The 12,142-nt window shown below is 67.1% G+C and overlaps 2 protein-coding genes across 2 annotated transcripts; one reads left to right on the top strand and one right to left on the bottom strand.

The window, feature by feature from the left end:
• Nucleotides 1-6: 6 nt before the first annotated feature.
• Nucleotides 7-8,108, bottom strand: PNP (purine nucleoside phosphorylase; the record flags this gene model as incomplete). The annotated part of the gene is given in 10 exon segments (XM_052779305.1): nt 7-147; nt 149-240; nt 1,705-1,738; nt 1,740-1,810; nt 1,813-1,886; nt 2,026-2,202; nt 3,217-3,334; nt 3,977-4,139; nt 7,488-7,921; nt 8,063-8,108. Coding segments are annotated over 10 exon segments (1,350 nt in total), but the record flags the coding sequence as incomplete, so codon positions are not given.
• On the top strand, nt 8,107-12,142 carry PIP4P1 (phosphatidylinositol-4,5-bisphosphate 4-phosphatase 1). Its single transcript, XM_052779309.1, is given in 10 exon segments — nt 8,107-8,154; nt 8,541-8,556; nt 8,724-8,802; nt 8,804-8,909; nt 9,148-9,254; nt 10,430-10,481; nt 10,483-10,536; nt 11,235-11,287; nt 11,375-11,465; nt 11,957-12,142. Coding segments are annotated over 10 exon segments (750 nt in total). The 3' UTR covers nt 12,101-12,142.

Below are 12,142 nucleotides of genomic sequence, written 5' to 3'. Positions count from 1 at the left end.
AGGGGCCAAAGCCACCAGGAGGGTGCGGAGGTGCCGAGCTCCGGCTTGGGCGGCGGCCAGCACTTCCTCGTGACCGGGGGGCGGGGCCGGGGGGGGCTGCCCCTCCCCCACCCGCCCCTCCCCCCCCTTCTCTTCATCCTCCTCCCTCCTCCTCCACCGCCACGTTGGTGATCAGCGACAGCCCCAGCACACGCAGGCCGCAGTGCCGCGCCGCCACCGCCTCCATCACCGTGCTCATGCCTGCGAAGGGGGGGGGGAGACACGGACACGCTAAGGACACGCTAAGGGCAGGGGGAAGGCGGGGATGAGGGGAGGGGTGGGGCGTCGGGGGGTGGGGTTTGGGGGGGGTTGGGGGGGGGTTTGGGGGGTGGGGGGAGAGGATTGTGAGGGCGTGGCGTGGTGTTGGCGGGGTGTTGGCGTGGCGCTGGCGTGGCGTTGGCGGGGTGTTGGCGTGGCGCTGGCGTGGCGCTGGCGTGGCGTTGGCACGGTCTTGGCGCTCTGTTAGCGTGGGCTCGGTGTTTTCTCCGTGGGATCTTGGCAGGCCCTTAGCGGTGTGCCGGGATGGCCTCGGCGTGTTCTTAATGTGTTCTCAGCATGTTCTTAGCGTGTTTAAGGCATGTTCTTGGTGTGTTGATGCTCTCATAGCCTGTCCTTAGCGCGTCCTTAGCGTGTTCAGCCTTTCGTACCCTGACCTGAGCGTGTCCTTAGCGTGTTCAGCCTTTCATGCTCTGTTCTTAGCATGCCCTTAGTGTGTCCTTAGCATGTTTAGTCTCATACTCTGCCCTTAACACGCCTGTAGCCTGTTGACCCTTTCATACCCTCTCCTTAGCGTGTCTTAGTGTGTCCTTTGCACGTTTAGCCTTTCATAGCCTGTTCTCAGCATGTCCTTAGTGTGCCCTTGGTGTGTTCTTAGCATGTTCAGCCTTTCATACCCTGTCCTTGGCATGTTCAACCTTTCATGCCCTGTTCTTAGCATGTGCTTGACATGTTCTTAGTATGTTGAACCTCCTACCTTGTTGTTAACATGCCCTTAGCCCCTTGACCCTCTCATACCCTGTCCTTAGCGTGCCCTTAGCGTGTCCAGCCTCTGATACACTGTTCTTAGTGTGTCCTTAGCATGTCCTTAGCATGTTTAGCCTCATACCTTGTCCTTAACACACTTTTAGCTCCTTGACTCTCTCATACCCTGTCCTTAGCATGTCCTTAGTATGTTTAGCTTCATGCCTTGTCCTTAATACGCTCTTAGCCCCTTGACCCTCTCATAACCTGTCCTTAGCATGTCCTTAGTGTGTCCAGCCTCTCAGACCCTGTCCTTAGCGTGGTCCTTAGCGTGTTTAGCCTCATACCTTGTCCTTAACACACTCTTAGCCCCTTGACCCTCTCATACCCTGTCCTTACCGTGTCCTTACCGTGTCCTTAGCGTGTCCAACCTCTCATACCCTGTCCTTAGCATGTCCTTAGCATGTTTAGCCTCATACCTTGCTCTTAACACGCTCTTAGCCCCTTGACCTGCTCATACCCTGTCCTTAGCGTGTCCTTAGCGTGTCCTTAGCGTGTCCGCCCCCTTTTGGAGCCATTTTAGGTCCCTTTGGGGCCGTGGGCGTGTCGGGGAGGGGTGTGGGCGTGTCGGGGAGGGGCGTGGGCGTGCCGGGGAGGGGCGTGGCTGTGTCGGGGAGGGGGTCAGGGTTCGGGGCGGCGACTCACCGACGGCGTCCCCCCCCACGCGCTGGAGGAAGCGGGCACTCGGCCCAGGTCTCGTAGCTGGGCCCCCCCACCCCGCAATACACGCCGGGGCGTGCCCGCAGCTGGGCGGGGCCAAGGCCAGGGCCAATCGCCGCAGCCCGGCGTCGTAGGCGCCCACCATGAGCGGGAAGCGGGGGCCGAACCTGGCGGGGCGGGAGGGGAGGAAAAGGAGAGGAAAAAACCCCCCCCAAAAAAAAGAAAAAAGAAGAGGAGGGGGTTAGAACCGGGCGCGTGGGCGTCTCCCCGTTCCCCCCCGCCCCAAAACCCCGCCCGCTGACGAACCTCTCGTCGTTAGGGCCGGCCAATGGGCTGCGCCCGGCCAAGCCGGGCAGGTTGATGTGGTCGGTGAGGACGAGGAGGTGGCCGGGGCGGAGGAAGGGCCGGAGGCTGCCGGCGGCGTTGGTCAGCACCACCGTGTGCGCCCCCAGCAGCGCCAGCACCCGCACCGGCAAGCGCCACCTAAGCCCCGCCCCCCGTTAATGAAGGGTTAATTGGGGCGGTACTTAATGGGGCGGTTAGTGGGGCGGGGAGGGGGGCGGGGAGGGGGAAGGGAGGGCTTGGGGGTGGGGCTTGGGGAAGGGGAGGGGCTTGGGGAGGGGCTTGGGGAAAGGAGAGGGGCTTGGGGAAAGGGGAGGGGCTTGGGGAAAGGGGAGGGGCTTGGGGAGGGGCTTGGGGGTGGGGCTGGGGGAAAGGGGAAGGGCTTGGAGGGGTGGGGAAGGAGGAGGGGAGGGGGAAAAGAGAGGAGGAGGAGGGGGTTGCAGAGAGGGGAGGGCTTAGAGGTGGGAGGGCTTAGGGGAGGGGTTTAGGGGAGGGGTGGGGCTTGGAGGAAGGGGAGGGGCTTAGAGGGAGGGGGAAGGAGGAGGGGAGGGGGAAGAGGAGGGGGAAGGGGAGGGGTTTGGGGAGGGGGGAGGGGCTTGGAGAGAGGAGGAGGAGGGGCTTAGGGGGTTTAGGGGAAGGGGTGGGGCTTGCAGAAGGGGAGGGGCTTAGAGGGGGAAGGAGAAGGAGGGGAGGGGTTTGGGGAGGGTCTTGGGGAGGGGCTTAGAGGGAGTGGGGGAAGGAGGAGGGGAGGGGAAGAGGGAGGAGGGATTTGGGGAGGGGCTTGGAGGGAGGGGAGGGGCTTGGAGAAAATGGGAGGGGCTTGGGGAGAGGGGGGAGGGGCTTGGGGAGAGGGGGGAGGGGGAACCCAGGAGGTTGGGGGGGGGAAGGAGGGGGAACCCAGGCATCCGGGGAGTGGGACCCACATCTCTGGGGCCAGGGCCCACATCTATGGGGCTGGGACCCACATCTATGGGGCGGGACCCACACCTAGGGGGCCGGGGGCCCACATCTCTGGGGCCGGGGCCCACATCTATGGGGCAGGGCCCACACCTACGGGGCCAGGACCACACCCATGGGGCGGGACCCACATCTATGGGGCCGGGACCCACATCTATGGGGTGGGACCCACACCTATGGGGCCGGGACCACACCTACGGGGCGGGACCCACCTGGGCGGGGCTGTAGCCCTCGTAGAGGTGGAAGCGGCCCTGCAGGACGGCGCAGGGGGCGGAGCCCAAGCGCCCCACAACCAGCCGCCCCACATGGCCCTGCACTGGGGGGGGGGGGGGGGGCGGGGAGGAGAAGATGGGGGTCAGCCCCATAAGTCACCCCCCATCCAGCCCCCCCCCAAGTGCCCTCCCAGCCCCCCAAGTGAAGCCCCCAGCCCCCCAAGTGGCCCCTCTGCCCTCCAAGTGAAGGCTGCAGCCCCCCAAATGAAGACCTTAGCCCCCCAAGTGCCCTCCCTAGCCCCCCAAACGAAGCCCTTAGCCCCCCAAGGAGCCCCCCCAGCCCCACTCCAGCCCCCCAAGTGCCCTTCTTAGCCTCCCCAAGTACCCCCTCAGCCCCCCAAGTGGCCTGTCTGCCCCCCAAGTGCCCTCTGTAGCCCCCCAAATGAAGCCCTTAGCCCCCCAAGTGCCCCTCCCCAGTCCCCTAAGTAGCCCTTCTGCCCCCCAAGTGAAGGCCCCAGCCCCCCAAGTGCCCTCCCTAGCCCCCCAAATGAAGCCCTTAGCCCCCCAAGTGCCCCCCAAGTGGCCCCTCTGCCCCCCAAGTGCCCTCCCTAGCCCCCCAGATGAAGCCCTTAGCCCCTCAAGGAGCCCCTCCAGCCCCCCAAGTGCCCCCTCCAGCCCCCCAAGTCCGCCCCCCCGGCCCCCCAAGCGCCCCCCTCCAGCCCCCCAAGCGACGCCGTGGGGCTGACCGGTGCTGCGGGGGAAGTGGGGGATGTCGGCGTAGTCGAAGCTCTGGGCGTCCTCCAGGTCCTGGGCCAGGGCCCCCAACCCCGACCCACAGACCAGGGCCACCCGCGGGGGGGTGGGCACCCGCGCCCGCAGCCACGCGCCGCCTCCGCGCACTCCTCGTAGCTGGGGGGGAAGGGGGGCGAGAGGGGACGCCCGCGTCACCCCACGGCACCTGGCACCCATAGGGTGACCCTCAGGGTCAACCGGGACCCATAGGGGCACCCAGGACCCATAGGGTGACATCCAACATCACCCAGGACCCATAGGGTGACCCTCAGGGTCAACCGGGACCCATAGGGTGACCCCCAACGTCAACCGGGACCCACAGGGTGATGGCCGATGTCAACCAGGACCCATAGGGTGACCCTCAGGGTCAACTGGGACCCCTAGGGGCACCCAGGACCCATAGGGTGACATCCGATGTCGACCAGGACCCATAGAATGACCCATGGAGGCACCCAGGACCCATAGGGTGACCCTCAGGGTCAACTGGGACCCATAAGGTGACGTCCAATGTCAACCGGGACCCATAGGGTGACCCTCAGGGTCAACTGGGACCCATAGGGGCACCCAGGACCCATAGGGTGACATCCGATGTCGACCAGGACCCATAGAATGACCCATGGAGGCACCCAGGACCCATAGGGTGACCCTCAGGGTCAACTGGGACCCATAAGGTGATGTCCAATGTCAACTGGGACCCATAGGGTGACCCATGGGGGCACCCAGGACCCATAGGGTGACATCCAACATCACCCAGGACCCATAAGGTGACCCTCAGGGTCAACCGGGACCCACAGGGTGACCCCTGACGTCAACCGGGACCCATAGGGTGACCCTCAGGGTCAACCAAGACCCATAGGGTGACCCCCAACATCAACCAGGACCCATAGGGTGATGTCCGATGTCAACCGGGACCCATAGAGTGACCCATGAGGGCACCCAGGACCCATAGAGTGACATCCAGCATCAACCAGGACCCATAGGGTGACCCACAGGGTCAACCGGGACCCATAGGGTGACATCCAACATCAGCCAGGACGCATAGAATGACCCATGGGGGCACCCAGGACCCATAGAGTGACGCCCAACGTCAACCGGGACCCATAGGGTGACCCACGGGGGCACCCAGGGCCCACAGGGTGACCCTCAGGGTCAACTGGGACCCACAGGGTGACCCATGGGGACACCCAGGACCCATAGGGTGACCCTCAGGGTCAACTGGGACCCATAGGGTGATGTCCGACGTCAACCAGGACCCATAGGGTGACCCCCAACGTCCACCGGGACCCATAGGGTGACATCGAACATCACCCAGGACCCATAGGGTGACCCATGGGGGCACCCAGGACCCATAGGGTGACGTCCAATGTCAACCAAGACCCACAGGGTGACCCACAGGGTCAACCAGGACCCACAGCGTGACCCACAGGGTGACCCACAGGGTCAACCGGGACCCATAGGGTGACCTATGGGGGCACCCAAGACCCATAGGGTGACCTCCAACATCAGCCAGGACCCATAGGGTGACCCCCAACGTCAACCGGGACCCATAGGGTGACCCATGGGGGCACCCAGGACCCCTAGAGTGACCCCCAACGTCAACCGGGACCCACAGGGTGACCCATGGGGGCACCCAAACCCCACGGCGGGACCCATAGCAGCACCCAAGCCCCATACGATGACCCACGGAGACAGCCCCGCCCCATAACCTGACCCACGGCAGCACCCAAGCCTCCACGGTGGGACCCACGGCGGGACCCAAGCCCCATAGGGAGACTCTAGACCCACGGCGGGGCCCACAGCAGCTCCTGTGCCCCATAGCGTGACCCACGGCAGGACTTGGATGCCCGCCCGCGTCTCGCCGTGGGGCCCAGCTGAGCCCGCCCCCGGGGGCCGGGAGCCAAATGGACTTGGGACGGGGGAGGGGCGGCCCCGCCCCCCCCACTTTGGGGGGGGGTCACAGGGGAGGGGGAGGGGCAGGGCTTCCGGGGGACCCACAGATGGGGGGTGGGACCCACAGGTGGGGGGCTGGGAGGACCCAGGCATCCGGGAGGGGACCCATATATGTGGGGCAGGACCCAGATCTGTGGGGCAGGACCCACATATAGGGCCAGGACCCACATAGAGGGGGCAGGGGGGACCCCAGGCACCCGAAAGAGACCACATATGTGGGGCAGGACCCACATATAGGACTAGGAGCCACATATGTGGGGCAGGGACGACCCAGGCGTCCAGAAAGGGACCCATATATGTAGGGCACGACCCATATATGTGGGGCAGGACCCACATACGTGGGGCAGGGAGGACCCAGACATCTGGAAAGGGCCCACATATGCAGGGCAGGACCCATATAGAGGGGCCAGGCCCAACATCTATGGGGCAGGCCCCACACAGAGGGGGCAGGAAGGACCCAGGCGTCCAGGAAGGGACCCACATCTGTGGGGCAGGACCCCTATATAGGGCCAGGACCCACATAGAGAGGGCAAGACCCACATATGTGGGGCTGGGAGGGCCCAGGCATCTGGGAGGGGACCCCTCTATGTGGGGCAGGACCCAGATCTGTGGGGCAGGACCCAGATAGAGGGGGCAGGAAGGACCCAGGCATCCAGGAAGGGACCCATAGATGTGGGGCAGGACCCCTATATAGGGCCAGGACCCACATATGTGGGGCTGGGAGGGCCTAGGGACCCCTCTATGTGGGGCAGGACCCATATCTGTGGGGCAGGACCCACACAGAGGGGGCAGGGAGGACTCAGGCATCTTGGAGGGGACGCATATATGTGGGGCAGGACCTATATATGCAGGGCAGGACCCATACAGAGGGGCCAGGCCCCACATCTGTGGGGCAGGCCCCACATAGAGGGGGCAGGGAGGGCTCAGGCATCCGGAAAGGACCCACATTTGTGGGGCAGGACCTATATAGAGTGGCCAGGCCCCACATCTATGGGGCAGGACCCACGTATGTGGGGCTGGGAGGACCCAGGCATCCAGGAAGGGACCCACATGTGTGGGGCAGGACCCATATATGCAGGGCAGGACCCATATAGAGGGGGCCAGGCCCCACATCTATGGGGCAGGCCCCACACAGAGGGGGCAGGGAGGACCCAGGCATCCCGGAAGGGACCCACAGATGTGGGGCAGGACCCACATATAGGGCCAGGACCCACATAGAGGGGCCAGGACCCACATATGTGGGGCTGGGAGGGCCCAGGGACCCCTCGATGTGGGGCAGGACCCACACAGAGCGGCCAGGCCCCACATCTATGGGGCTGGGCCCCACATCCGTGGGGCAGGAAGGGCCCACCCGGATACACCCACCCCCCTCCTCCTCTGATTGGCCGCCCGGGGGGGGTGTGAGCCCCGCCGCTGCCCTCCCATTGGCTGAGGTAAAAAAAAAAAAAAAAAAAAAAGGGGGGGGGTCTGAGGCCCACCCCCCGGCTCGCGCCCCCGCGCATGCGCCCCGCCCACCTGCCCTCCATGGCGCCGCCGGCCTCTGCCGCCGCCCCGCCCCGCCCCGCCGCTTATAAAGGGGGCCCCGCGCCGTGACGTCACGCCCAGCCCCGCCCCCTCACGCCGCCCTTTCGGCCAATCCCCGGCCGAGGAGAAGCTGGCCCCCCGGGGGGGGGGGGAGGAAGAGGCGGGTCGCCATGGCAACGGGGCGGGGGGGAAGGGGAAGCGGGTGGTCACGTGAGGCGGGCGGGCCAATGGGAGAGCGCGGCGGGTCGCCCGGCAACGGCGGGGAGGGGAGGGAGGGGTCACGTGAGGCGGGCGGGCCAATGGGAGAGCGCGGCGCGGGGAAGGCGGGTCGCCGGGCAACGGCGCGGAGGGGCGGGAGGGGAGGGAGGGGTCACGTGGGGCGGGAGAGCCAATGGCAGGGCTCGGCGGGTCGCCGGGCAACGGCGCTGAGGGGAGGGAGGGAGGGCGGGCGGGGGGGAGCGGTCACGTGAGGCCGCCGGGCCAATGGGAGCGCGCGGCGCGGGGCGGGCGGGGCGCCCGGCAGCGGGGCTGAGGGGAGGGGCGAGGGGAGGGAGCGGTCACGTGACGGGGGCGGGCCAATGGGCGGCCGAGGGGCGGGGCGGCAGGTGTCATGGCGGACGGGGAGCGCTCGCCGCTGCTGCCGGCCGAGGCGGGGCCGGCCCGGGCCCGGGGGGAGGCGGGGGGGGAACCTCGGCGGGGGGTGAGTGGGGCGGGGCTTGGGAGGGAGGGGCGGGGCTTGGGGTGGGGAGGGGGTGGGGCCTGGGCGGGGGCGGGGCTTGAGGAAGGGGGCGGGGCTTGAGGGAAGGGGCGGGGTTGTAATGGGGCGGGGCTTGAGGAAAGGGGTGGGGTTGTAATGGGGCGGGGCTTGAGGAAAGGGGCGGGGTTATAAGGGGTGGGGGGTGGGGCTTGAGGGGCTGGGAGGGGCTGGGGATGGAGGGGAGGGGCTTAAGGGAAGGGGTGTGGCTAAGGATGGGCGGGGCTAGAGGGATGGGGTGTTTGGGGTGGGGCTTGGGGTGGGTGGAGCTTAAGCGGGTAGGGCTGGAGGGGAGAGGTGGGGCCTGCAGAGGCGGGGTGAAGTGGGCGGGGTTTGAGGCAACAGGGGGCGGGGGCTCTGAGGGAAGGGGAGTGGCTGGGAGGGGGTGGGGCTTGGAGGAAGGGGCGGGGCTGGGAGGAAGGGGCGTGGTCTTGGCCCCGCCCATGCTCCCCCTCCCCTTTCCCGGTTGGCAGGCGCCGCGGGGGCGGGCCCTCCGGCGGTGTTGCCGGGGGAAGCCCCGCCCCCTTACTCCCCATTGGGCAGCCCGGAGGGGGGGGGCGGGGCCGGCGGTCACGTGCCGCGTCTGCCAGCGGCCAATCAGCGTCGAGGGGAAAACCCACCAGCACGTGGTGAAGTGCGGGGGCTGCGGGGAGGCCACGGTGAGGGGCGGGGCTTGCGGGCAGGGGCGTGGCCTCCAGGGGGCGTGGCCCGGTGGGGTGTGGTCTGATGGGGCGGGGTCTGATAGGGTGGGGTCTAAAGGGGGGCGGGGCTGGGAGAGGTAAGAGCCAGCAGGGAGGGTGGGAAGGGGGCGGGGCTTAAAGCAGGAGGGGCCGAAAGGGGGCGGGGTTGGAAGGGGTGTGGGCGGGGCCTGAGGCTCCGCCCCCCTCCCGCCGCCAGCCAATCCGCACGGCCCCCGGGGGGAAGAAGTACGTGCGCTGCCCCTGCAACTGCCTCCTGGTCTGCAAGGCCTCGTCCCAGCGCATCGCCTGCCCTCGGCCTTACTGGTCAGACTGGGGGGCGCTGGGAGGGAGTTACGGGGCTCTGGGATAGGCTGGGAGGGCGCTGGGACAGACTGGAAGGGACTGGGATAGGCTGGGAGGGCACTGGGATATACTGGGAGGGCACTGGGACAGACTGGGAGGGACTGGGATAGACTGGGAGGGACTAGACTAGACTGGGAGGGAGTTATGGGGCTCTGGGATAGACTGGGAGGGAGTTACGGGGCACTGGGGCAGACTGGGAGGGCACTGGGGCAGACTTGGAGGGCACTGGGACAGACTGGGAGGGACTGGGATAGACTGGGAGGGAGTTACGGGGCTCTGGAATAAACTGGGAGGGATTGGGAGGGCACTGGGAGGGACTGGGATAGACTGGGAGGGCACTGGGACAGACTAGGAGAGACTGGGATAGACTGGGAGGGAGTTATGGGGCTCTGGGACGGACTGGGAGGGCACTGGGATAGACTGGGAGGGAGTTATGGGGCACTGGGGTAGATTAAGAGGGACTGGGGGAGCACTGGGACAGACTGGGAGGGGCTGGGATAGACTGGGAGGGAGTTACGGGGCAGTGGGATGGACTGGGAGAGCACTGGGACAGACTGGGAGGGAGTTATGGGGTGCTGGGGGATACTGGGAGGGAGTTGTGGGGCACTGCCATAGACTGGGGAGGCACTGGGGGATACTGGGAGGGAGTTGCAGGCCACTGGGATAGACTGGGAGGGCACTGGGACAGACTGGGAGGGAGTTGTGGGGTGCTGGGGGTTACTGGGAGGGCCCTGGAAGGGACTGGGATATACTGGGTGGGACTGGGAGGGGGTTTGGGGGCACTGGGATGTACTGGGAGGGCACTGGGGGGGCACTGGGGGATCCTGGGAGAGACTGAGATGTACTGGGAGGGGGCGTTGTGTCACTGGTATATAGTGGGAGTGGCTTCCGGGGTACTGGAAGATTACTGGGATATACTGGGAGCACTGGGGGGGTCACTCGGCCATACCGGGAAGAAGTACTGGGAGCTTACTGGTCCATACTGGGAGCGGTCAGTGGGGGGAGGAGGAGGGGCCCAGCGCCCCAAACGCCTGGGTCCCTCGTTGGGGGGGGGAGGGGTGGGGAACGGCACCCTGCACCCCCCCCTTTCCCAGTATAACCCAGTTCCCTCCCAGTATAACCCAGTTCTCTCCCAGTAAGCGCATCATCAACCTGGGCCCCGTCCAGGCGGGGGCCCCCAGCCCCGACCCCCCCCCCCGGGGGCGTCCGTGTGGCCTGCGGGCACTGCGGGGGGCCCTTCCTGGTAAGCCCCGCCCCCTAAGTGTGGGGCCCCGCCCCCTAAGTGTGGGTCCCCGCCCCTAGATGTGGGTCCCCGCCCCCTATATATGAGTCCCCACCCCCTAGATGAAATCTCCGCCCCCTAAGTGTGGGTCCCCGCCCCCTACGTGTGGGTCTCTGCCCCATAGATGTGGGTCCCCGCCCCCTATATATGAGTCCCCACCCCCTAGATGAAATCTCCACCCCCTAAGTGTGGGTCCCCGCCCCCTAAGTGTGGGTCCCCGCCCCCTATATGTGGGTCCCCGCCCCCTATATATGAGTCCCCACCCCCTATATGAAATCTCCGCCCCAAGCGTGGGTCCCCGCCCCCTAAGTGTGGGTCTCTGCCCCATAGATGTGGGTCCCCGCCCCCTATATACGAGTCCCCACCCCTAGATGAAATCTCCGCCCCCTAAGTGTGGGTCCCCGCCCCCTATATGTGGGTCCCCGCCCCCTATATATGAGTCCCCACCCCTAAATGAAATCTCCGCCCCCTAAGTGTGGGTCCCCGCCCCCTATATGTGGGTCCCCGCCCCCTATATATGAGTCCCCACCCCCTAGATGAAATCTCCGCCCCCTAAGTGTGGGTCTCTGCCCCATAGATGTCGGTCCCGCCCCCTGTATGTGGGTCCTCGCCCACTAAGTGTGGGTCCCGCCCCTCTAACCCCGCCCCCTTCCCCACAGTGGGCGGAGTTTACCGACCGCACCCTGGCCCGCTGCCCCCACTGCCGCAAGGTGTAAGTTTTTGGGGTTGGGGGGCAGGGGCGGGGTGGTGGGTGGGGCGGTGGGAGGGGCCTGAGTGACTCCGCCCCCCCGGCCTCCAGGTCCGCCATTGGCCGCCGGTTCCCGCGGCGACGCTGCCTCTGCTGCCTCCTGCTGGCGCTGCTGATGGCCGGGGCGGCGGCCGGGCTGGCGGTGAGGGGGCGGGGCTTCAAGGGGTGGGCGGGGCTTCGGGTGGGTGGGGCGTCAAGGGGGTGGGGCTTGGGGGAACAGCAAAGGGGTGGGGATGGAGGGGAGGGCGGGGCTTCAGGGAGGGCAGGGTTTCGAGGGGTGGGGCTTAGGGGGTGGAGTCCTGAGGGGTGGGGCTTGAAGGGGTGGAGCTTAAAGGGGTGTGACTTCAAGGGGCGGGGCTTGGGGGCAGCAGGCATCTGGTGCAGAGGGTGGAAATGCTAAAGGGGGTGAGGAGGAGATGGGGTGTGGCTTGGGGGCGTGGCTTATAGGGGAGGGGCTTAAGGGGGCGTGGCACCAAGGGGCGGGGCTTGTGGGGGAATCCAGGCATCCGGGAATGGTCCCCCTCCCCCACAGGGAAGGCGCCCATTGGTCGGGAGCAGGGGTGGGGCGGGGGGGCTGGGCAGGGGGCGGGGCTTGTGCCCCTCCCCCTGACTCCGCCCCTCCCTTCCCCCCAGGTGGGGACGTGGGGCCCCGCCCGCCGGTTCCGCTCCCTCCACGCCGGTTGGGCCCTGCTGGGGGCGGGGGCGGGGGCGTGTCTGCTGCGGGCGGCCTATTGGGGCTGCGTCCGCGTCAGCCAGCCCCTCCCCCCCCGCGCCTGACCCCGCCCCCGCGCCCCACCCCTCTCCACGGGAGAGGAGACC

This window comes from Harpia harpyja (genome assembly GCF_026419915.1).
Source record: "Harpia harpyja isolate bHarHar1 chromosome 26 unlocalized genomic scaffold, bHarHar1 primary haplotype SUPER_26_unloc_6, whole genome shotgun sequence".
NCBI classification, from domain to species: Eukaryota; Metazoa; Chordata; class Aves; order Accipitriformes; family Accipitridae; genus Harpia; species Harpia harpyja.
Note: the sequence above shows the minus strand (reverse complement) of the source record. Positions and strands in the feature narration are given on the sequence as shown.